This window comes from Puma concolor, chromosome C1, assembly GCF_028749965.1.
Source record: "Puma concolor isolate L17-30 chromosome C1, mPumCon1.1.hap2, whole genome shotgun sequence".
Taxonomy (NCBI): domain Eukaryota; kingdom Metazoa; phylum Chordata; class Mammalia; order Carnivora; family Felidae; genus Puma; species Puma concolor.
The window spans coordinates 11,174,237-11,198,684 of record NC_141674.1 but is presented as its reverse complement, the minus strand read 5'-3'; the positions used below and the strand labels follow the sequence as shown (position 1 = coordinate 11,198,684).

The 24,448-nt window shown below is 54.1% G+C and overlaps 1 protein-coding gene across 4 annotated transcripts in view; it reads right to left on the bottom strand.

Moving 5' to 3' along the window:
- Positions 1-24,448, bottom strand: part of FHAD1 (forkhead associated phosphopeptide binding domain 1) — a 119,232-nt gene that overhangs the window by 6,264 nt on the left and 88,520 nt on the right. For 3 of the 4 annotated variants that reach the window (XM_086715749.1, XM_086715750.1, XM_086715752.1), the window contains 11 exons: positions 22,024-22,197; positions 20,223-20,439; positions 18,902-18,986; positions 18,263-18,369; positions 16,260-16,419; positions 14,696-14,828; positions 11,253-11,379; positions 10,473-10,597; positions 7,227-7,316; positions 6,598-6,818; positions 5,948-6,113 (listed from right to left, as the gene is read on the bottom strand). In XM_086715749.1, the coding sequence (XP_086571875.1) occupies positions 5,948-6,113; positions 6,598-6,818; positions 7,227-7,316; positions 10,473-10,597; positions 11,253-11,379; positions 14,696-14,828; positions 16,260-16,419; positions 18,263-18,369; positions 18,902-18,986; positions 20,223-20,439; positions 22,024-22,197 (1,605 nt within the window). The other variant, XM_086715751.1, reaches the window with a different exon arrangement.

Genomic DNA, 24,448 nt, shown 5'->3' with positions numbered 1-24,448 from the left:
ACACCGGCTTTTCCTGAACTTTCCTGAACTCGCTGGGCTGTAACGACATCAGTCTGTCTCAAGAGCTGTCCTCAGACCTGGCCCTCAGACGTGGCCCAGCCAACGTTGAGCTGCTCTTCGTAGGGATATCGTTCATTAGATCACACAGCGTCCTCTCTAGGGGACCATCCAGTGCCATCTTGTTCTAAGAGCACAGAGGTGCATTGCATCCATCATTAGCTCATGGACGCCATGAACTCTGGGTTTTCCAGTTCCCATTGGCTGCCAGAGAGCCCAGTCACGTGTGACTCCCCCTTGACAGGTTAGAAGGGCGTTAGAGTTGGCGCTCTCCTCCTCACTCTTGGCTCCTTTCACCCATTTATTTTACTCTTAGGGCAGGGGGTCTGGGGCTCCCCACTCCTCTCTTCTCCTTTTCTTATGACCTTGCCTCCAAGTCCCCAAATCACTTGGTGCCTAGAATGGTTGCTCAGCCAAAACCACACCTGCACCTGCCCTGTGCCTTACCTCCAGATAATAGGTTCGTTGCTTGCCTGTCTCTTAGGTCATCTGCTCAGACTGCAGGCAAGGGAGGCGCAGGGGCTGGGGCGGGGGGAAGGGAAGGCAGTGGAGGTGTGTGGATGTTTCCGGCACAGCACACGGTGGCTCGTACACCCCTTGAAAACACCGTATCTGCTTTGTGTGTGGCTACACGATCAGAAAACCTCTCCAGACCTGCCTCTCTCTCTCTTTGAAGGAACAGTTGCGAGACGTTCGTTCTTTTGCGCTTCCCTGTTCGAGATCCTCTAAACGTTGCTGAGCGAAAATATCAGGGGAGCAAGAGAGCGTTTACTGTGTCCTGACCTGTTCCACTCTGGGACGCACCTCTGAGGTTTCTGGGAGACCCTGGGGCTCACTGGTGGGCAGAAGATGCGGGCAGGAAGGGCTTCATCTTCTAACCACGCGCCGCGCCGCACAAACCACACTTCACATTCTCATCCTTTCGTGGGCTGGAGGGTACGGTCCCCACCCCCTACCCTCCCATTCTTATCCTGTACACCATCTACCGATTTCTACTCCTCGGTCAAAAGCACCCAACTGAGGGATCCTGGATTTAAAAAAGAACATTTTTTTTTTTTTAAACCTGGATCTTGAGAATGCTTGGGCTCGAGAAAAATTTCGGAAAATTGCGTTTTGAGTAGGGTAGTGAGGCCATGGATGACGGTACGGAAGGTCGTATGGAGTAGTCCTGTGTGCTAAGGGTCTTGTATCCACACTCTCCTTGAATTGGACGCATTGGGTTACAAGCCACCTCTATTCTCATCTGAAAGATGAGGGATCTGAGCTAATTAAGCAGAGGGAAGGTGGTGTGTGTGTGTGTGTGTGTGTGTGTGTGTGTGTGTGTGTGTAGGGGAGGGCGGTGGTCTAGCCCCACTGACCCCACCCGGCAACGCTGTGGCCACGCCCCTTGGCCGGGATTTGATTGGCTGGAGACCTGAGGGGCTTCCCCAGCCAGAAGCAGCCAGCGCACCGCACCCCGCACCCCGGAGCCTTCCAGACAGCTAGGAGCCCTAATAAAGGGCCAGGAAGGGGAGTGCGTGCTGCCCCGATGGCTACTTCAGTGCATTTGAAATTCTCCCATTGAAAATTCCAGCCTTCGCCCATTCACAAAAAGTATCTGAGCTCTTCTTGGCCGGAGCCCTGGTTGTATTCACCAACTCTAAAGGGGACCTTCACAAAACAGCTGCTGGCTCCCGGAGCCCCGGGATCGCGTCTCGGGGTTTGGCGACAGCGTCAGCCGGCAGGAAGCTCTCTCAGGGACCTGCCGGCCTCGCCCCACCCGTCCACGAGCTGCCTTTTCTGCCCCCCGCCCAGGCCCCGTAATCGTGCTTGCTGTGCGCCCGGCACTGCAGGCTTTATGGCATTTAACCCTCCCCGGGCCCCGTTGTTAATCATCTTTGGGTGCTCGTGTTGAGGAATCTGAGACGCGGGGGGGCATAAACCGGTGGCTCGGGGTCACTCAGGGCCAGGGGTGGGGCTTCGCCTCTAGTCGTTTGGCTCCAAAGTCCGCCTCTGAACTCCGAGAGACACAGCTGCCTTATACGGTGGTGTGGGAAGCGGATGAGACTGAGCGCAGCCTGCACAGCTGTCATTGTCCCTCTGTCACAGGGCCAGAGCTCCAGACCGGGGGCCTTCCAGGGTCCGGAGCTGATGACCGTGAGGTTCCCTGTGAGTGCCCAGCACTGAGGTCTTCCCCAGTATTTTATATCAAGTCTCATTGCCACAGCCAAAGGTATGAGTGTGGAAGTGTGACTTTTGATTCCAGAAAGTTCTGCTTTGGCGAACAGATGTTTGAACATTGACACTAAAAACTACTTCCTGCTTTTTGTTTTTCCTTTTTGAGGAGGGTGATGGTTCTGCCGGTCTAGTGCCTCAGCCACCCCGTTCTCTACGGATGGGGGAAATTTTATACGTGAGACCGAAACCACGAAGGCTCCTGGTGAAGATGCTAGGTGTCAAACTTAAAACAAAAATCATTTCCATGATGAATATGTTCCTTGGAGGGAACTGAGGCCAAGACAGATTCTGAAGTTCCCTTTAGAATGCAGCAAAACCCTAAAATCTATGTTGGTGGTTGTTTTTCCTCCTGATAAACAGGAAATTCTGACATGTTAATAATACACCTTGCATGCCAACCCTAGCCCTGGGATGAGCGGAGACCTCCTGGAAAAGGAGGCGCACAGAGCAACGGGTGGGGAGAAGCGAACTCGGGCTGGGGAGGGCAGCAGGCCTGGGGCGGGGGTGGCGTCCCGTTTCTGCTGCCGGGCAGCCAGGTGACGCTGCCCTCTGTCAGCCGCTCTGAATGGGCGGCCACGAGCCAGCATCCCCCGCGGGGCTGATGGGAGGGATGAAGCATGTGTCGCGTGGAGCAGGTGCCTGTCCCTCGGTACGTGCCCAGGAAATCATGCCACCGGCATCGCTGTGATTGTGGCTCTGCTTTTCGTAATCTTTCCCTAAATTGTGACTTCCATGAATTTGAAAGTTCTCAGCCCCGGCTCTTCTGGGGATACAGATGCAGGTTTGACTTGGCCACTTCAGCTCCTTCTCCACAGAAGGATGTCCAGTGCCCAACAGGCTGGCATGGCCCCTGCATTGTGTATGAATGAGGCAGCTCATGAATAATGCATGTAAAGCCTGATTATGTAAATCCTCAGGTTTTCTTACATTTTTAGCCAGCCCCATGACAATGGCCTTTTTCTGGGCCCTTTGCTGCCCCATTCTGTGGTCTGGTGTCTCAGCTTTGGGGGCTAGCCTGCCAAGTCCTGGGGGGGGGGCACCTTAGGGAGGGGTGAGCTCTCTGGCGGGCACATCAAAGGAAAAGTCAGAGCTCTGTCACTGGCCCAGCTCTCCCTGGTTGCCTGGTGTGAAAGGAAATCGTCCTTTGCCTGAGGCCTGTGATGTTTAATTCAAGACTGTGGACTCTAGAAACCCCACATCTAGGGTTCCTTCTGAGCACGATGGCTGGATTCATTTCTAGCGCTATAAGCCAGGGAACCTGTGGTCTGGGAGGTTTGCAGGTTGGAGGGCAGGCTTCTGCGAGTAACTTGTCTGACCAGGGCCTCCTGGTTGGGGAGGAGGGCACCCTTCTATAGCCTTCTATGGCTTGGCCTCCTTAGAGCTCCTGCAGGCAACGCACACACACACACACACACACACACACACACACAAATATACACACAGAAACACACATTACAGCACACACACACTTATTATACACACTCACATACACGCACACGTGCAAGCATGCATGCATAAATACACAGCCCTGAGTCAGGCAGACTAACAATTACAAGAGGAACGGGGAGAGCCCAGCAGAGAGCTCGGAAACTAGAGTCAGAGATCTGGGGCCAGGTCTAGGCTCTGCTTACCAGCTGCTACTGTGTGAGCTTGGGCAAGTCTCTTAACTTTCGGAGGCTCAGTTTCCTCATCTGTAAAACGGGACTCATCATACCAACCAGGCAGACCTACGAAGGCATTAGTCACCCCGACCAGGGCTGCAAAGCCTGGGTGGAGCCCGGTGCCTGGAGATGGTCACGAGATGGTTATGATAATTTTCCTTGTTTGTCCTATTTTAGTTTAGGCAAGGGTTAAGAAGAAGGGAGAGTCTGGTTTGGAAATGAATGCAGGAGCGAATGGCTATGGGTATAAACTGCAGAGAAGACAAGAGAACACCTCTGCCAGAGTTTTAAAAAGGGGGGGGGTGCGCCTGGGTGACTCAGTCGGTGGAGCGTCCGACTTCGGCTCAGGTCACGATCTCATGGTTCATGAACTCGAGCCCCGCGTCGGGCTCTGTGCTGACAGCTCGGAGGCTGGAGCCTGCTTCGGATTCTGTGTCTCCGTCTCTCTCTGCCCCTCTTCCACTCATGCTTTGTCTCTCTCTCTCTCTCAAAAATAAACAAGCATTAAACAAAAAAAAAAAAAAAAAAAAAAGAGAGCCCCTCTGCCGACCACGGGGCAGGCACAGGTCTGCCGGGAGCTTCCGAAGCACCTGTTTGGCTGTGGGTCATGCACGCCTCACCGTCAGCTGCAACTCTCGCGGGTCTGAGGCAGAGCTTGCCCCAGTGACCCCACGTGCAGGCAGCTGGCCACACGGAGGAGAGTGGCATCTACCCGCCGTGTGCCAGGCCCTGGGCTACCCGCTCTAGAGGGAGCACACGTGTCCCTCGCCGTCTGAAGCCACACGGCCTGTGAGTTCACACCGTGAGAGCCTGGATGGTGAGGGTGCCGGCACTGTGCCCACAACAGCCCTGCAGGGCAGGGGCGGTCAGTTCCTGTTCACCGGTGAGGAAGCGAGGCGCAGAGAGGGGAAGGGATTGGCACGAGGCCACGCAGGGAGTGAGTGGGGGAATCTGAACCCAGGACTAGCTGACTCCTGTGCCGCGTGACAGAGGAGAGGACAGGTTGAGGGGAGGAGGTGGCTGCTTTTGGCTGGATCGCCAGCCTGAGTCTCAGATCTTGGTTTCTCAAGGCAATGCTACTGCCAAGTTCCTGCCAGGAGCCGGAGCTCTCGTCCTCCTGCCCTTCCCCCAGGTTCCCGCAGCCCGGAACGCAAGCCCTCCCCGCCCCCCCCCCCCCCCCGCCCGTGCCTGTGGTGGGCAGAGTCCAGCTCCCCTTTGCAACTCAGTGCAAAGGTGTCACCCCTTGGAAGACACCCCTGGGACGTTCCGGGCTGGCCGAGTGCCTGCCTCTGGATGACACAGCCCGAGCGCCCTTCAGACACTCTATTTTTTTTATTTACTTTTTAATGTTTATTCATTTTGAGAGAGAAAGAGTGCGAGTGGGGGTGCGGTAGAGAGAGAGGGAGACACAGAATCTGAAGCAGGCTCCAGGCTCTGAGCGGTCAGCCCAGAGCCCGATGCAGGGCGCGAACCTAGGAACGGTGAGTTCATGCCCTGAGCCAAAGTCAGACACTTAACCTACTGAGCCACTCAGGTGCCCCAGACAGAGACTTTAAATCATTAAATCAGCCAGCAGTCAGCGCTTTACCTGTTATGCTCTAAAGGATTATGTTCTTCAAGGACACACATCCATCCATCCACCCATCCATCCATCCATCCATCCATCCATCCATCCATCCAATATTTCCTATGTCAACTATGTGCTGAGCACTCCGAGTAGTGAACCCACATCTTTATTCACAGGGAGCTTTTTCATCTATGTATCCCTACCACCTGGGAGAACCATAAAAATACAAACAATAGCCACTGGTTAGGAAGACACGGATAAGCTACATTAGGAGTTTCAGAGAGGTTAAGGAACCCACCTGAGGTCACACAGCAAGTGGCAGAGCCAGGGTGTAAACCCGGGTGTGTCTGACGCCCCACGGGCCACCCCGGGCGCTCACTTTGCCATTTCCAAAGGGAGCCAGGGGGCGGCCTCAGAGCTTGCGCTCCCCGCCGGGCCCTCTCACCTTCTGCTGCCTGATGGCCCTGTTGAACCTCTTCTCCTGGTACAGCTGGAGCTCCACGCGCTGCAGGGCCTCCTTCAACAGGGCCTTCTCTTCGGCCTCTTTGTAGATGTTGTCCTCCAGCTTGGCCACCTGTGACTGGTACGTCTGCACGGATACTTTGCTCTGCCTGAGCGGACGGGAGAGACACGGCCTCTTTCGCCCGCATCTTTCTCCTTCGCCACCGACGTCCCCAACCTGGGAGAATCTCAGAATACTTCCCTAGGCGGCTAACTCGGTGGCTTCGTCACCAGCAGATTTGGGGTGCACGGGGCAGGACAGATACCTCATCAGCTGCCTACGTGCTACCAGCCCCCCGTGTCCCAGAGAGGGTAGGGGAGCGGCGGCCGCTGAAAAAGGGCGGGGCCTTGGAAAGCACACAAGGCGAACCCTGAGTCAGAATTCGTACGAGGCGCCTCTCGCTCGTGGCGAGAGAGGGCAGGATGAACTCCGACCCCCTCGACTGCTGCTTTCTCGCAGACAGACTCGCTTCTGTCGGGCCCCAGGCCCCCTCCCCCGAGGCCTCTGCCTGTCCCGGACCTGCGTCTGCCGCTGCCCGAGGTTCAGCCGCGAGACCGGACACCTGGCCCTTTCTGCGGGGACACGGGCGGTACCTGAGCTGTTCTAGGTCTTTCTCGTAGCCTCTCAAAAGCTCCTCTTTTCTCTCCAGCCGGCTCTTGAGTTGGGTGATCTTCTCGAACACCAGATCGAGGTCCCTTTGTCGGAGCTGGTTGACTCTCTCTCTCTCTTTGGGGGAGAGGTACTTCATGGATATGTGACCTGACATGTCCTTGATGTTCATCAGGCTCCCGAGTGTTTCGCTCATGTCCATGTACTGCGGGGAAAGCGTTTGGCAGTTAAGAGGCCTGGCGCGAGACCGCCGGAGGCCACTTTGAGGAGGCAAGCGTCTAATTTTGTTTTGTTCAGTTTCTGCAATTGCAGAGAACGAGCCCGTGCTTGGAAGTGAATACGACCGTTTCGTTTCCTCCGTATCCATTTACGCTATGCCTTTTTGAGAACCAGGGGGAAGAGTGACAACAGACATAAACATTCATGCTAGCTACCCAGTTTTTCAAGGAATTGCAAAGTCTGAGCCACGCTGGGACAGTAGATGGGTCCTGCAGAGCTTTTATAACAACGAAATACGCACGCGAGGCTCATGTTTAGTTACCCTATCCGGTGGTTAACAGTGACTGCAGGGGACCCACGTTTGGACAGGGGGGACCACGCTGGATGCACGTACCAACTTTTCACTGAGATCTAAAGCCTCAACCACATCCATCTTCCCTGACTTGACGTCCGGGACGGCTGAGTTGACAGGGCCGTTCTGAGGCTGGGGGGAAAAAAAAGAAAAAAAGAAGTAAAAACTCTCTCTCTCGGCATTCCATCGTGAACTTCTACATCCTGGAGGTAACACCCTGTGGTTCCTGAAGAATGACTCTAAGAGAGTGGATTTGCATGTTGGTTCCTGACCATCCAGTCTGAGTCCTCTGTCGACTGCACTGCTACCCTTCAGACTGTGACTCTCTTTGAAATGACACATCACTTGCCTTGTTCTCTGGTTACTGCCTGTCTTCCCTCCGGACCAGTGGTTCTCAACTGAGGGGGTTTTGTCCACCCTCTCCTGCGTGCCCCAGGACCTTTGACAATGCCTGGACACGCTTTTAGCCGTCGCAACGAGAGATGGGGGGTACTAATGGCATGCAGGGGGTCGAGGGCACGGATGCTGCTAAACACCCCACGGTACGTAGAACGGCCTCTGCCACAAAGAATTACCCAGCCCAAAATACCAGTCGTGTTCCGGTCGGGAAACCCCGGTCTAGATGACGAGCTTTCTTGCTTTTGCTCGCTGTTCTGTTTCTCGTGCCCAGCATGGTACCTGGCACAGAATGGCACCTGGTGGGCATGCTTGTTGAATCAGTGAGACTCCTCTTATTAAAGGAGTCTCCTTTTCAGGCAGCAGAGACGATAGCCTCACCCGATTTGGCCAAACCCTCCCCCAGTGCTGGAACCTGGTGGGCGGCCATCACTTTAGACCCACGCTGTTTAGAAACAGTGCTGAAGGGTGTTTGCAGCTATGCCCTAAGACCCTATCAGCCAGCTGGCTGCTGAAAGTCCCTACGGACCGCACGGAAAAGCCACCGGCCAGATCGGGGAGCCTGACGGACCACAAATAACTGTCATAGTTATTTGACTATGGTTAAGTCAGACTGGGTTAAGTGCTCGCCGTGAGCATCTCTTGGCCCGCAGCATTTGCTGGCACGATACTGTAAACGCCTGAGATTAAAAGGAAGCCCAGCTACAAACACGGAAAGCTCAGAAAGTGACTGGGATAGAAAAGCATGGACTCTTTGTCTCCACGTCTATAGCGAGGAGCGTAAAAGAGGGGACTTGATGACAGTCAACTGGGCACACCTGCTGCAAGAGAGTGTGAAGCATCACTGAGCGTGCCCGGCTCTGGGCGCTGTCCTCTGCACCCCTCTTCCGGTTCCCTTCTTCCCCGATGGAGGGTCACCTAAGGCAGAGTCTGGTCTACAAGGTTTAATCACGCAGTCCCCTTGTCCTTGTCTGCAGACTAGCAGAGCGCTAGGGACGGGCTGCCACAGACACAGTCCTGGCTCCGTCAGGCATTATGCTGTGACCTTGGGTGACGTACTTGATCGCCCTAAGTCTTGACTTTTCCTGTCTGTAAAATGGGCACGATAGTAACTCCAACACAAGGCCGCTGGGAGGGGTGATTGACAAATGAGAGTTTAGCTCAGTGCCCAGCACCCAGGAGGCACTTCACAGATGTCAGCCAGCCTTCCTCCAGCTCCTTCTTTTAATTTTTATTATTGCCAAGCTTGGAGGATTGGGGTCTTCTGAGAGGGTGCGTGTGTGGGGGGCGGTTCCTGCTCTCTGGTGTTGGTGGTTGGAGAGGGTCAGGGCTAAGGCGAAAGTAAATCTTGGAAGCAGGTTAGGATATGTTCTTAGCTGAGTCTGCCTTTTTCTGGAGACTGTCCCTCCCCTTCCAACCTCAGACAGTGGGGGGTTATCCAGAAAGCCAACACATTTTTGAAGACTCACATTCCTAGCGAGTGTCTAGAAAAATTGCGCAGGGGAATATTGGTACAGATAGGATGATTTTGTTCTTCCCTCCCCTCCCCTCCCCTCCCCTCCCCTCCTCTGTCTTTTCTTTTCCTTCCTTCCTTTCTTTCTTTCTTTCTCTCTCTCTCTCTCTCTCTCTCTCTTTTTTTCTTTCTTTCTTTTTTAAGTAGACTTCATGCCCAGCACGGAGCCCAATGTGGGGCTTTTATTCACGACCCTGAGATCAAGACCTGAGCCAAGGTCAAGAGTCAGATGCTCAGCCAACTAAACCACCAGGCACCCTGTTATTTCTTCTAAAAGCCTGTGCGTGGTTTAGATCCAGCTGTGGCGGGGCGCCCGGGTGGCTCAGCTGGTTGAGCGGCCGACTTCGGCTCAGGTCATGATCTTGCCGTCTGTGAGTTCGAGCCCCGCGTCGGGCTCTGTGCTGGCAGCTCAGGACCTGGAGCCTGCTTCCGATTCTGTGTGTGTGTGTCTCTCTCTCTCTGCCCCTCCCCTGCTTGCTCTCTGTCCCTGTCCCTGTCTCTGTCTCTCTCTCAAAAATGATAAACGTTAAAAACAAAAAAATTTAGATCCTTGCTGCTGTGGCAGCAAGCTGAGCCCAGGGGATCCCGTGAGTGACACCGAGCTGAGCTGTCCACCATCACGTGCCAGACACCCACCAGACATCCATTTAGGGTACGGGGCACCTTCACCATAACAATCGAATCACTTCTGAAAATCCTAGCAAATAAAACCATTTCCCTTAAGAAAGGGAGGTTTTCTTGAGTGATGCTATTTAAATACCTCGAACCGTCATTCACAGCTACAATTCATTAAGTGTTCGCTCTGAGCTAGGTGGCGGGGCCAAGCACTTACCACCGCCACCTCTAAGTCTTTGTCATTTCCCAGCTGGGGAAGGGAGTCCCAGAAAGGCTGAGCCCGCCCAAGGCCACACGGCTTGCAGGGCTGGGATTCTGACACGGGCCCCTCTGATTCTAGAACCTGTGCCTCTTAATCAGCCCTCCTGCTACCCTTTACATGTTCGTGTTCTTCAGTTCGCCACGAAAAGCACACTTGAGGCAAACTCACGGCGTAATGTTAAGAAGTAGCCTGTTGAGCTATTTTCTGCGGAACAGAACACATAACATGAAAAGGAGGGCCCGCCAGCAATTACCCTGGCTCAGTGTCAGTGCAAGGGTTTACCACGCTGGCCACAAACGGAAAGCAACCTCTCTGTCCAGACACGGGGTCACCGCTATGGCAAAGCCACCGAGGGGTCGGCACAGATGTTGGCCCGCCACGGAGGGCCGGCCCTGAACCTCTGATGCTCACGGCTGTGCCAGAGCGCACGGCTGGTGTCTGCCCTCAGGCCCACGCACTCTCCACGTCTCAGTCACCGCGGGGACAAACTTTCTTTGGTTACCGCTCTGATCTCTATTCTTGAGAAAGCTGGCACGTCACGTTTTGCGTCCGATGTCTTCTGGACATTTGTTTCCATTCTGACAGCCTTTGAGTCTAGAAATGATTCATTCGGGTGATCCTTAGGATCTATAAAACAAGTAAGTGAGAGTCAAAAGAAAGGGTCGGGAAGAAGTTATTGCTCGTAATGATCACAGCTGCTCTTTACGGGACCCTTATCGTAGGCCGGTGCTGATCTCCAGCCCCCTCCCTTGGCAGGTGAGAAATAGGCCTAGACAGGTAGGTGGCTTGTCCAAGGTCACACAGCTAGGAGGAGGCTGCGGCCTCGCAGGTGTCAGTGCCAAGGCACAGAGGGTGAACTTTCAGCTATAGGAGCAAGGACGGAACTTGAACCCTGGCCTCTGGGTCCTAGCTCAGCGCTTCCCCCAGCAGTGTCTTGAGAATGCTATCCCCTCTAAACAGGGTGTTCTAGGAGGTTCCCCAAGGCCGATCCTTGCAGTGTTAGTCTATGACCAAGTTCCCGCCGGGCCACAGCGAAATGAGAAAAAGGAGGACAACGTAGTGACTTTTCCACGAAATCCTACTTATTTAAATACCAAGCCTTGCCCTTGACTCTGAGACCATGCCTGCCATCTTTCCTTGTATCACTACGTCCTTTCGGTTATGAAGTGATGGGGATAGGAGACAGTGGTCCTGGCTGATTGTCGGCGCCCAGAGTGATCCCTAGAGTCTGGGGCTCAGGACTGTGAGCTGGGAGAGGGAGACCAGCAGGGAGGGAACTTACTTGCTGAGGACGCCTTCTCCAGCTCCTTAATTCGTGCACGCAGTTCAGACAAGGCTTTTTTCTGACGCTGAATGACTTCCTCATGTCGGGACCCTTTGCACTTGGCCCCTAGATCACTGAAGGATTCCTGCGGCCAGAATGGTTCAGATAGCAGCGTTATTAGGGGTCAGAATTTCTCCCTTATATTCCAAGAAACACGTACAATTCATGGCTAGTAGGGACCCTGTCACTTAGTACCTTGGAAGCTACTATAAGGGGCTTTGGCACAGAAGGGATTTAAAATTTTCATTTCAAATATAAAGTCACATCTAGGAAGATTTTCAACTGTCTTACCTACTTAGCATATCTATAAATAAAACCCCCCTCTATGTTCCCTCCCCACATTTTATATTTTATTCTAATATTCTGCTCAGCCTGGGTTTCTATTTGTTGTCATTTCGGATCTTGTTTCAGAATAATCCCATCAAATTCTGCTGCAGGAGGGGCATTTTTGGGATGAGAACACATGATATTTTCTTCTTGACTGGTAACAAGGATCGGGGGGGAGTTTGACAGGCTCATGGTTGGTCTGGAGAGAGGAAAACCTTTCCCTGAGACTTCCGGAGCCTCTACTGTCCAACAGAGGTCTCTTGCGACGAGGGGAATGTTCCATATTCGCACCACCCAATATGGTAGCCACCAGGCACAGAGCTAGAGTAGGGCTGATGAAGGGCATAGACAAGGAGAGGTCTTCTCTATCTTTAAAAAATTTTTTTAAAACGTTTATTCATTTTTGAGAGAGAGAGCAAGAGAAAGACAGAAAGCATAAGCAGGGGAGGGGAAGAGAGAGAGGGAGACACAGAGTCCAAATCAGGCTCCGGGCTCCGAGCTGTCAGCACAGAGCCCGACACGGGGCTCGAACTCACAAACTGTTGAGATCATGACCTGAGCTGAAGTCAGACACTCAAGCGACTGAGCCACCCAGGCGCCCCTTGGTCTTCTCTATCTTTTAAGGGTCATATCTACCTTTCAGATTTGGAAGAATCCGAGGTTCCATCCTTCAGAGGAAGTCACATATACACAACATTTGCATACAGTTTCTGGAGGTTCCGGGACCCCCCTGAAGCCCCCGTGTGTCACACGGGCTCCGTGCGAACAAAGTCCCGTCTCCAGTGGTGTTCCCAGAGTCCAGCCCCGTGCCCCAGCTTAGTAGACGCGCAATAGTTACGGAGACTGAAGGAACCAAGGTCAGAAACAGGAGTAGGAAGGAGCCTGTCCTGGCTTTCTGGCCGGGACCAGGCTCACCAGCAAAAAAGAAGGGGGTGCTCCACCCGTCTGCACTTAGTAGGACCTCATTTGACCTGGATACTGTCTTCAGCCTCCTTATAGACTGCACGGCTGGTTCACTCTTCCTAGGTTGGTTCTATACTAGCCTTGCTGTATTTGAGAGTGTAGGTCAGCCCAGGAGTAAACACCTGAAATGTCGTGTGTGTGTGTGTGTGTGTGTGTGTGTGATATGTGTGTGCACACGTGCAGGGGTGCAGAGAGGAGAGCAGAGGCTACTGACCTGGGGGTTGGGGCAGCCACAGCAGCGAGGCTGGGTGACAGCCTTTATTCTGTCTGAAGAGTATGTCTGAGCCCGATGTGACCCTTACTCATGGCTCTTCTGGGAATTTGTTTATTTAGAGAAGATGAAGATTCTTTCTCATACAACTCTTACGCCCTCTGACCCACTCTGGCTTAGAAAGCAGGAAGAAGCCCGAGTTTGGAAAGCCATTCTGAGGAGGAACAAATACTTTTTCCCTTTTATCTTGCAGCCTCCCCGCCCCCGCCCCGCCCATCCTCTTCCGTGAATCCCCCCACATAAGAGAAATTACTAATTTCGGCATCAGGTCAGCAACCCATTCTGGCAAACTCGTACAGAGCCTGAGGGGGTCTGGTGCGAACAGGAACCCTGTGTGCCTTCCTCTGTGCCCAGCGCTGGGCCTGGCATACAGCAGACGTTCAGTAGGTGCCGGAAAAGCGAACGAATATGGGCTGCGTCCTGCACTAAGAGCCTGGGATTCCAACGGGTCGGAGACGGGAGTGAGACCCGCTCCCCGCCCCACTGAGGCTGCCCCGAGGGCTTTTAACTTCTGTTAAAGTGCGCTGGACAGCGACGGTGACAAGGACAGCTGGCTGGGCCGCCGAGCCCTTTCGTTCGAGCTGCGTGCGGTCCTGGCTCACTGCTGTTTGGCAGGGGGATGGCATCTTTGAGGAAGCAGGGAGGCAAGCTGACACATTTGGCCCCGTTTCCGAGTGAAAATCCAAAGCCCATTGCCGGAGCGCCCTGTTCTCTGGTTTCCTAAAGCAAAGGGGAAAAGGAGGTCCCCCCGGACTCCAGGAAACCCGAGGCCTCGAGGAACCACTGCAGCCCGTGGTCAGGCTTCCACGGACTGTGGGAGGCACCACGGCCCCCGCCACGGAGGCAGAATGTGAGTGCCACCTGCGGGGGCCGCGTGGCATGGGCTGCTCTCACTCAAAGACACACGCCCTCCCGGGCCGGCGGGGGGCTGTGCAGCCGGGGCTCCCAGGCAGGCACCCCCAGAGATGTCACCGAGAGACAGGCCTGGAGCGTCAGTGGTGTGGCTCTCTGGGAGGGCAGTTTGGCCCCTACCCAGCATGGTTCAGGACGCCCTCCGGACCCAGCACTTTCACATCCGGGAATCTGTTCTGCATACATACCCACAAGGACATCAACTACAGGAACGTGTGGAAGTAGAAATAACGTACAAATGTCTACCAACAGGGGACAGGGCTGGATAAAAGGGACACCGTGGAATTCTATGCCCTCGTTTAAAAGAACGAAGCAGGTTTTTAAATACTTACTAGAGAAGGTGGCCTTTATATTGTGTCAGGTGGGGAAAAAAACAAGTTGCAGAATGAATATATACGTATGGCTTAATACCATCATTCTGCAAGCAGATTATATAGACATGTATGTATAGGTTGTGTGTACTTATGTGCATAAATCAAATTTGTTTCTTTATGACCCCGTGGGGTGGTGGCTGTCCTAACTCCTGCTTCCCAGACAAGGGGGACGGCACATGTAACCTCCCTGGGGTCAGCATTTGCGAGTGAAGGAGTCCCACTCAGGGATGAAACCCGGGCAGCCTGGATGTGAGCCTGGCCTTCGAGCACCGCACGACCACGCCTGTCTGGAGGGTAGGGCAGTCTCTGTGAGGCAAAGGGCTGAGGACACAACGTGACAAATAGCATGCGACTGGCAGCGGTGACCTCCAGTGACTGGGGGGTTGGGGGGGGGGTTGGAGGGCCGGACGGCCGCTTTGCACTTTGAACGTTTCACAGAAGCAAGTGCCTACATTTGGAACTCGGAATGAAAATACTATCAGAAGCGAAGACAGCCACCACTGGGCTCCCGTGTAGCACGTCCCGCTGGCCGCCCGCGACCGGACGGCACTCACCTCCTGACTGCTCGAGAAAATGTCAGTGTGGACGGGTTCCATCTGCACTGAGATGTCACACATCTGGGTCATGTTCTTGGGCTTCTGTTCCTTTTCCTTGTGCAGCTGGACTCGGTGTTTCTCTTGAGAGGCCCTAGGGCAGAGAAGATGAGTCACTGGACAGCAGGATGGCTGGCAGCATGAGGTTCCAGAAGCCACAAGTGACCTTTGTAGCCACTGGCAGAACGGGAAAAGGAACTCTGTGTTTACAGGTAACCGAAACCCCTAGGCCTTCAAGTCTCCTGCCAGCAGGTTTCTAGAGAATTTAGTTTCAGGGGACTTCAAAAGTCGTGGTCAGGACAGTAGGCACCTGTCCACCCTTGTTTCCCATACTAGGTCTGTGGGACACCTGCTGTGGCATTCACTGGGGACATGTACTCCCTGTCTGCCGTTTCTAACACTTTTATGTGTTAACCCTTCTGTTTCACGTAGAGTCCCACGAGCCGGAGACTCTCCTTGTCCCATTTTACAGACAAGGAAACAGACACACAGCAATTTGCCGACGATCGTGAAACTTGTAAGTGAAGGAGGCTGGCTTTGAAGCCGGGCAGCCTGGGTCCGGAACCTGTTCTTTCAGCCACTGGGTGAACCTGCCTTGGCTATGAGCCATGAGGCATATAGAGCTACAGGGTTTTTCACGAGATGTGGATTTTACTCAACCTTTCTTGGAGAAAACATTACTCTCAGGTCAAAATAAGGATACATTACGGATGAAAATGCAAATGCACATGTATTTTTATGGATGAAAATGCCAACTCACATGGACTAACCCATGGGACGACAATGAAATTTCACATTTATTTTAAGCTAACCTCTGGTACCCCAGTTTATACATTTGTTCAATTGATATTCATTAAGTTCCCTATGTGCTGGGCACTGTGCGAATGCTGGGGAGTCAACAGCAGGCAAGATCTGTATCAGGGACCTTGTGGGGAAGGCGGACAATTAAACAGGCAATAGTAGCATAGCTATGTGAGAAGTGCTAGGCTGGATGGAGTTCAGGGGATGAGGGACCCCAGGGAGAGGAGGAGCCCTTGGCTATGTTTGGTGGGGGTGAGTGACAGAGGGCTTCCTGGAGGAAGTGGCATTTAAGCAGAGACCTATCACTGGAATATGGGGCAGGGATGTTTGATGAGCATAGAACTAAGCAAAACCTTCCTTTATATGATAAGGCTGCGAAGCATGAAATACATGTCACCCATCCATCCACCCACCCACCCAACTACCCATCCATCCATCCATCCATCCACCCACCCACCCAACTACCCATCCACTCATCCATCCATCCATCCATCCAATCCTTCATCCATCCACCCACCCACCCATCCACCTACCCATCCACCCATCCATCCATCCATCCATCCACCCACCCAACCAACTACCCATCCACTCATCCATCCATCCATCCATCCATCCATCCATCCATCCATCTCTCCAGGATTTACTGTGTACCCTCTCTGTGAGAGGCTCCCTGGGCACTTGGGTGTGTCTGGGCTCCCCACCCCATGAGGACCTTCCCACACACCTGAGTGCCTCCTTGAGGACCTCCAGCTCCCTGTCCTTCTTTTCCACCAGGCCAGTCAGCTGCGCCATCTTTTCCTTGAGCGCTTTTAGTTCATTGCTTTGTTGCTGGACCAGGGCCACGTTCCGCTCCAGTTCCATCTTCTGCTTTTCATTAAGCTCCCCTGGGAGAAACAGGAAAGCTGGGGAGGGGGGTCTCCTGCCTCAGGTCTCCGCCAGGGCCACAGCAGCTCTTCCAGGCCTACAAGAACCAGGAGGCAGGCCTACCCTCCAGGAATTCTCCCAGATGTGTGTGTGTGTGTGTGTGTGTGTGTGTGTGTGTGTGTGTGTGTGTCTGTGGTGGGCGGGGGCGTTAGGAATGGCCAGGGTCTGCTTGCACCTTAGCAAACTACAGCAAAGTACAGCCCCAGGTTCCAGAAGCTGTCAGGGCCCCGCCTCTGTGCTTCTGGCATTTTGAGCTCCCTGGCCGACCTCCAGCTGCCTGCCTCTGCACCTGTTTGCCTAAGGGCGTTCGTGCTAAGGACTCGGGAGTCTGCTCTCAGCCTCCAGCCGAGGCAGGTGAGACTGGCTTCCTCCCCCTCAGGCGGGCAGCCCGGCGGCTGATTTGTACCCTGCTCCTGGCGTCCTTCCCCTGCAGGGCTCAACCCCAGCTGCCCTCTCTGCCCTTGACTGACAGCACAGCTGTTATTCCCGTCCCTGTCCCGCTTCTCTGGCACCTCCACCACTGCCTCCCCCTGGGATCGCCTCTCAAATACACCACCTGCCTCGGAATTCTGGAATTCTGGCATTCTGGCCTCAGGGTCGGCTTCTGGGAAAATCCAAACTGAGACACTCGCATGGCCTCAGATTTTCATGGTAACCCGACAGGTTAGTTACCAGGAACACCCCCGCTTCACAGATGCACAAACTGAGGCTCAGAGAGGTAAAGTGACTTGCCTAAACAACTCATGGGACTAGCAAATAGCAGACCCAGAACCGGGTCCAATGTCTCCCGATTCTAGAGCTGGACTCGGCGGCCTCTCTCCTACACGTTCTCAGACCTCAGCATGAACGAAAATCACGCTTTGAAAAAGTCGGCCGTAAACGCCTTGGGAGCATTAACCGTTACAGCCGCGGGGAGCAAATGCCACTGAAGGTTTTGGGGTGCACGGGGTTTGAGGTGGGGACAAGAGGAGTGTTCCTCGCCCTCTGTCCACTTTCCTAAACCTGGTTTTATCTCCTGACAGCCTGCCTGTGCCTTTCGGCCTCGCGGAGGCTGGGGCTGGGAAGGAGGAGGCCGAAATAAAAGAACGGGGGTGGGGGTGGGGCGAGAAGAGCAAAGTCGGAATGTTCAGCCAGACTTGCTCGTGCTCTTTTGTCCCTCCCCAGTGTAAGGGGGGGGCCAACTCCAGGAAGCAGGTGTGATGTAGGTGATTTTGCATCAGAGGCAGGGGAGGTGTGGAGAGATTACCCCGCTCTAGGTCCCAGAGCTGGGGAGGGCTAGGGTTTGTGCGGGCCCACGCACGACTCCCTCCCTCCCAGCCTTTGCCTCCAGAGACAAATCCTCTTAGGTAAAAGGAGATTTTCCCCTCCCCCAAAGAAGCTGCATCTCAAGGCGGAGAAGATAAGGCAAGTGGCCCCTGATAAGGCACGTGTCTTGCTGACTGAGGTACAAACGCTGTGACCGCCCAGGAAAGCAGGTCACTGGGATTTAAAAATGCGGTTTAAACGTTTATTTTATTTTTTTGAGAGAGAGAGAAAGAGAGAGGGAGAGAGCGAGCGAGCGTGGGAGGGGCAGAGAGAGAGGGAGACACAGAATCCGAAGCGGGCCCCAGGCTCCGAGCTGTCAGCACAGAGCCCGACCCGGGGCCCGAACTCATGAACCGTGAGATCATGACCTGAGCTGATATCAGGAGCTGGATGCTCAACCGACTGAGCCCCCCAGGCGCCCCCAACCTTTCCAGCTCTTAAGCCTGTTCTTTCTCGAAGCGGGTCAGGAAGTCAAGAGACACAGGCCATCATACAAACCTCTCAAGTCTGACATTCGGTTGTGGGCTTCCGTGAGGTTTTTCCGCAACCTCATGATGACCTCCTGCTGAGACAGGATTTCCTTCTGAGCGGCCAGTAGATCCCCTCTGAAATTCACGAGAAACGGGCCACGTCAGCTCACCCCAGGCTCGGTGGCACCCCCAGGGCCTGGACCCGGACGGGGCCAAGTAGAAACGCAAAGTGACCCTCCATCAGTGGCGTCCACGGGACACCAGTCCCAGCAGAAGGGATAAGCGCGTTCTTTAAAAACCCTCAGAACAAAAACTGAACGTGATGCAAACACACCCATGGCGAGAGAACAGAGCATCCCCTGTGGGTTTGGGCTGAGGCTGAGATATGACAAGTGTCTCCTTCTTTCACAGACGAGGAAGCTAAGGTACAGTAAGGTGACGTGACTGGGGGCCCAGGGCCCCACAACTGGAAGGGGTTGTATTTCGGGATCCGGGCATAGATCCACCCAGATCTTTTTCCATGCCACCATCCTGACTTGCGAAAGGAACTGAGAAATTCAGGTAACAGCAGGACGGCCCCGGACTCTGCACCTCTTCTCAGGCTCTGAGGACATGGCCAGAAGCAGGGGTCTCCGGCCTCGTGTGCACACACCCCTCAGGTACTCACATCAAGGTGTCACCCACTTCGTCTTTGACACTGGTCTCCGTCGGAGGCACCGCGGGGGGCTCTCGCTGCATCACCTCCTCCTGGGCTGAATCAGGGGGACACGCGAGGGTCATCGCTGTCCTCGAACACCTGCGTCTTTTCCAGCTTAGCAACCCTCCCCACCCCGCCGCCCTCTCTGCCTAAAAAGCCCCACATGCATTCTTAGCCCCACTCGGCTAAGCCGGTGACAGCCAGAGCCCGAAGCCCTGGGCCGCGCCTCCTCCCTATTCCTCCTCTCCTCCCAGACAGGTCTTGTCCTGTCCTCGCCTCCCACTTACTCCTCACCCTCAGTCACACGCTCGCCCCCTCACTTTCAATCACCAGGGGCTCATGGAATGTCTGCTTTATGGCGGGGACTGCGCTAAACGTGGGGTCACAAGGAAGTAGTCATTCTTGGGGTCCCAGCTTAACCGTCCTCCCTCTGACCCGGAACTGGATTGGGAAACTGAGTCCCGCTTCATGCCCTTGTCACAGTGCCCTGTTCACCCTGGGTCACCTGTCAGGGCGGGAATTCGGTTGACAACCAAGACCGTGGTTCTCAATCAGGGGCGAGTGTGCCCCCCCCACCCCGGCCAGGGACACTTGGCAACGTCCGGAGATGGTTCTGGTAGTCCCACTGGGGTGGGGGTGCTGCTGACGTGCAGGGGGTGGAGGCCAGGGACACTGCTCAACGCCCACAGTGCGCGGGACAGCCCCCGCGACAAAGGCCTAGCCAGTTCCAAATGTCACTGGAGCCGGGGTCGAGAAACCCTGGTCCGAGGCCTCCAGTTCCAGAACTCTCCCCCCGGGAGCTCAGCGTCTTGGCAATGTATTGCGTTGCCTGGGTCATTTGGGGTGAGTGAGTGCCCACAGCTCTGAGTTCTTTTGTCAGCCCCTTTTGGGTTTATTTTTTAAGAGACCAACACTGGCTGGCGACGAAAGTCCATTAGACAAAGTCGCAAATTGCTGAGGGCAGAGAGAAGCCTTTGAAAGGCCCCCGCGCGGGATGTTTTCATGCGGAAAGGACACCCTCTGTCATGCTGCTCTGATACCCTCGGCAGCCTGTGCGTCCCCACCGGCTCACTGGCTCGGCACAAAGGACGTCCCTTCGCATTGCCGTGACTTCTGTCTGACGTGGGCCTCGAGGGCCCCAACCTTGCGGTGTAACAGGAAGCAAAGAGCCTCTGCAGACAGTAAATGAGCGAGGGGCAGCCTTCTCCTACCCATCAGCCTATGGGGACCCGCAGGGTGACCAGGCCCTGTCCCGAACGCTAACGCCTGCTCGGCATTTCTTTGGACCGACCTGGGTCGTTGTCCTTCAGAGTTGCAATCTCTCCTTCTATCTTTCTGTGCCGCGCGGTCACTGTTTGCAGCCTTTCTTCCAGGCTCACGATCGTCTGGGAGTGCTGTCTGATTTGCTCCTTGTATTCCACGACTTCAGTTTCAAATCCGTGTTTCTGTGCTTCCTGTTCGTCCCGGAGGGCCTTTACTGTGTGCTGCAGCCGCTCCTCCATCACGATCTGGGGGAACAGGGGGTCCGTGTGCTCCTGGGAGCCGGGCGTGACGCTACTGACGACGAGAGCGAGATGCCCCCTTGGCACCCACAGGCACGGGACTCAGACCCACCTCGGGGCCTTTGCCTGGGCTGTCCGTTCTGCATGGTACCCTCCTCCCCCAGCTCCTCGCATGGCTGACTCCTCGCGCGCGTCAGGTCTCAGCTCCGATGGCGCCTCCTCGGAGAGGCCCTTCCTGACTGCCTGTCTAAAGGAGAAGCCCGAGACAGCTCTCTGGTCCGTCATCCTCTTTCATTTTCCGTGATCTGCACGATCTCGTTTCTTTCCCATTCCCGCGAGAATGGAAGGTCCGGGGGAGCAGAAACTCGCCTTAGTTACCAGCGGACCCACAGCCTGCATCCCTGCTCGGTACATGTTGGTTGAATTAATGAATGGACAACGTTGTAAGAAAAGGCCAAGGCATTCATAGTTCTTAAAAGCAAAAGCTACCAATCATCACCAAGTGGTGAATCGGACCCCTTCCCGTGGCCGCCCTGCCCCTCTGTCTTCAGTGCCTCATTCCTCGCCCCCTCCTGCTTCTCCGACCACACGTTTCTTGGCTGTCTTGCTTTCCCCCCACATCTATTGGACCGCCAAAAGTTTGGGGCACTGTCGAACGTTGAGACCCCACCTGCGCCTAAGTCTGAATTCTTCGTCTTCTCTGCAACAGAGACCCTGCCCCACAAGAGCCACCGTGACCTCCATGTTCCCATCAACACGTCACCCATATGCCATCGTTGCCCTGGGTGCCCTGACAGCCCAGGCTGTCTCGATCAGCACCCTCCTCTCCTTGGTGCTCATGTCCCGTCAATCAGTTATCGAGTCCTGCCATTTCTCTTGTCGGAACTCCTTCTGGCCTGCTCCTGTGCGCAGGTCCTCATGAGCCTAGACTCTGTAATGGCCACTGTGTGCCCCGGCCTGAGCTGGCCTCTCCTACTCTAGTCCCTCTCAAATTCACTTTTGGGGCGCTTCTGCCCGATGAAGCCTCTATTACCTCCTTGCCCACAGACCTGTTGGTTGCGTGTATGAATGACAAATGAGTGAAATGTTGAGCCCCAAGGACGGAGGGCCTTGAGTGCCGAGCTAAAATTTTAAAACGTCACCTTCAAGTCTGTGGAATAGTCATTGATCACTAAGTTCTGGGGCTGCTCAGTCCTTCAGCCAGATGCTGTAAGGACCCTGCGTTACACCTTACAACGCCTGGAGAGAGGCCATCGTAGCCTCTGTTTACCTTTCAGACTAGACCACTGCTTCTCAATAGAGGGTGATTTTGCCCCCCACCCCCCCCAAAGGACATTGGGCAAAGTCTGAAGACATTTTGGGTTGCCACAACCGGGGGAAGGATGCCACTGACATCTAGCAGGTAGAGACCAGGGGCGATGTTAAGCAGCCCGTGATGAACAGGGCAGCCGCACACAGGAAGGGGTTATCCAACCTGGAACAGCAGCAGTGCCCAGGCTGAGAGCCCCCGGTCTAAATCACGAATTCTCCCGGTATCGTGATCTTTCACTGAGGGAAAGAGTCTCCCGTCCCTGGAAAGCACCAGCTCACCATTTTTGTCCTGGCCGTTTCTAGTTCGGCTAACGTTTCGTTTAATTTCATGCTGAGGCTCTCAGCTTTCAGGCTCTCAGCCATCTTGGTTTTCTGAATCTCTTCTATCATGGCCAGCGCGTCATTTAACTTATTATTTAAAACATCTTCTTTTTGCACTTTCAAGTCTATTTCCTGGACAAACGGCAAACAGCAAATTAACAGAAATTCAGGAATAAGCGTTTACCCTACCGCCCCCCTCCCCTTGCTTCCAGAGAGGAGGTGTTTTCGTTCTGCCACCTGGAGCGCACTGAGTAAGTTTTACTTCTATTTTACGAGGCGGCCCTTTAAATATTTGAGGAGGGATGTCATGTCTCTGTCTAAATTTATTTTCCGGGATAAATGGGCCGAGCTCCTTCAGCCCTTTGCCACAGGGTCTGCCTCCAGCACCTTCCTCCCTGGCTTTGGAGGGAGGCCCTCCCCTCTTCACTCTGGGCTCCGGCAAGGTGGACTCTAATCGCCTCGTTCCTCTTCCTGGAACGCGCTCTTCCAGCCCCGGACTGTCCAATTCCACTCTCCTCCCTGAGTCCCTCCTCAACATCGTGGAATGTGAGCTTTGTGACAGGTCCTGTGGTGGGGGCTTCACAAACTTTGTTCATTTACTTGACTTTATTTTTTGTAAGTTTATTTACTTATTTTGAGAGAGAGAGAGAGAGAGAGAGAGAGAGAGAGAGTGTCCCGAGCAGGCTCCGTGCTGTCAGCGCAGAGCCCGACGTGGGGCTCGAACCCACGAACCGTGAGATCAACACTTGAGCTGAAATCAAGAGCTGGACACTCAACTGACTGAGCCACCCAGGCGCTCCTACTTGACTTTATTTTGAAAGAGGGGAAAATCTGGGGCACCTGGGTGGCTCAGTCGGTTAAGTGTCTGACCAGCTCAAGTCATGATCTCATAGTCCGTGAGTTCGAGCCCCGCGTCGGGCTCTGTGCTGACAGCCCGGAGCCCGGAGCCTGCTTCGGATTCTGTGTCTCCCTCTCTCTCTGCCCCTGCCGCTCACACCCTGTCTCCCTCTCTCTCAAAAATAAACAAACATTAAAAATTAAAAAAAAAAAATGAAGAGGGGAATATGGGTGATGGGCATTGAAGAGGGCACTTGCTGGGGTGGGCACTGGGTGTTGTATGTAAGCGATGAACCACGGGAATCTACCCCCAAAACCAAGAGCACACGGTACACACCGCATGTTAGGCAATTTGACGATAAATTATATTTAAAAAAAAAAAAAGAGTTTTAGGTTCACAGCAAAATCAAGAGGAAAACGCAGAGCCCTCTTACGTGTGCTCTCATCCCCCGCCGGAGGCCCCGCCCCCATCATCCACACCAGGCCCCCATCATCCACACCCCGCACCAGCTGGTACCTTTGTTCTAACTGATGAACTGGCATTGACACCTCACGCTCACCCAAAGCCCATAGTCTACTCTAGGGTTCACTCCCTGCCGTGCCCTCCGCGCGTCTGACCAAACGTATGAGGACACGAATCCACCACTACGTTATCACACGCGGTAGTTTCGCTGCCCTGAAAGTCCTCTGTGCTGCACCCATTCACCCCTCCCCTCCGCCGACCCCTGGTCCTTTCACTGTCTCCATACTTCTGCCTTTTCCAGAACGTCACAGGCATAGTTGCAATCACACCAAGCGCGTGCAGCCTTTTCACGAGCGTTGTTTAACCCAACCTGAAATACATCCTTGAGGTGTGGCACCGGGCATCGTCAGACTCTGTTGGTGGCAGCGCGCACTGGCATGACCTTCTTGGAAGGTCACTGGGAACGTACATCAAAAGGCTGAAAACGTTTACCCGCCGTGACCCAGTGATTCCATTTTCGGGAATCTGTCCTAAGGACGTCGCCTCACGCCTGCACAAGGACCGATGCGCAGGGATGTTCAGCCAAGCGCTGTTTTTCCTCCGGTGAAAACGCAAACAGCTCCAGTGCCCAACCGCTGGGTGGGGGAGGAGGGGGAGGTAAATAAACTGGGGTCCATCCAACGGAGTGCAAACCCAGGTTATCCGTCCAAGGCAGGTATTGGAAGAATGTTTCATGACCTAGAGACATTTTTGTAATGTATTAAGTTAAAAAAAAAAAAAAGCATTCAGATCAGCGTACACAGTGTTAACAGGGTAAGTCACTTTGTAACGGAACTGCTGGGTGTCGAGGTCTATAATAATGATCAGCACGTAGAAGGTCTGGAAGGAATCCTATCAAAATGTCACTAATGGTAAATGCGCTCAGTGGACTCATGGGTAGTTTTAGATTTTCTTCAAAATTTTTAGAGCAAATAGTTGCTCCTTTTATCACTGGGAAAGGAAACGGATTTAAAAACAACAGGAAAAGCCCTTTTTTCACCGTGTGACTCGTGGGAGCCTCGCCGGGGAGTTGCTCCAGTCCCT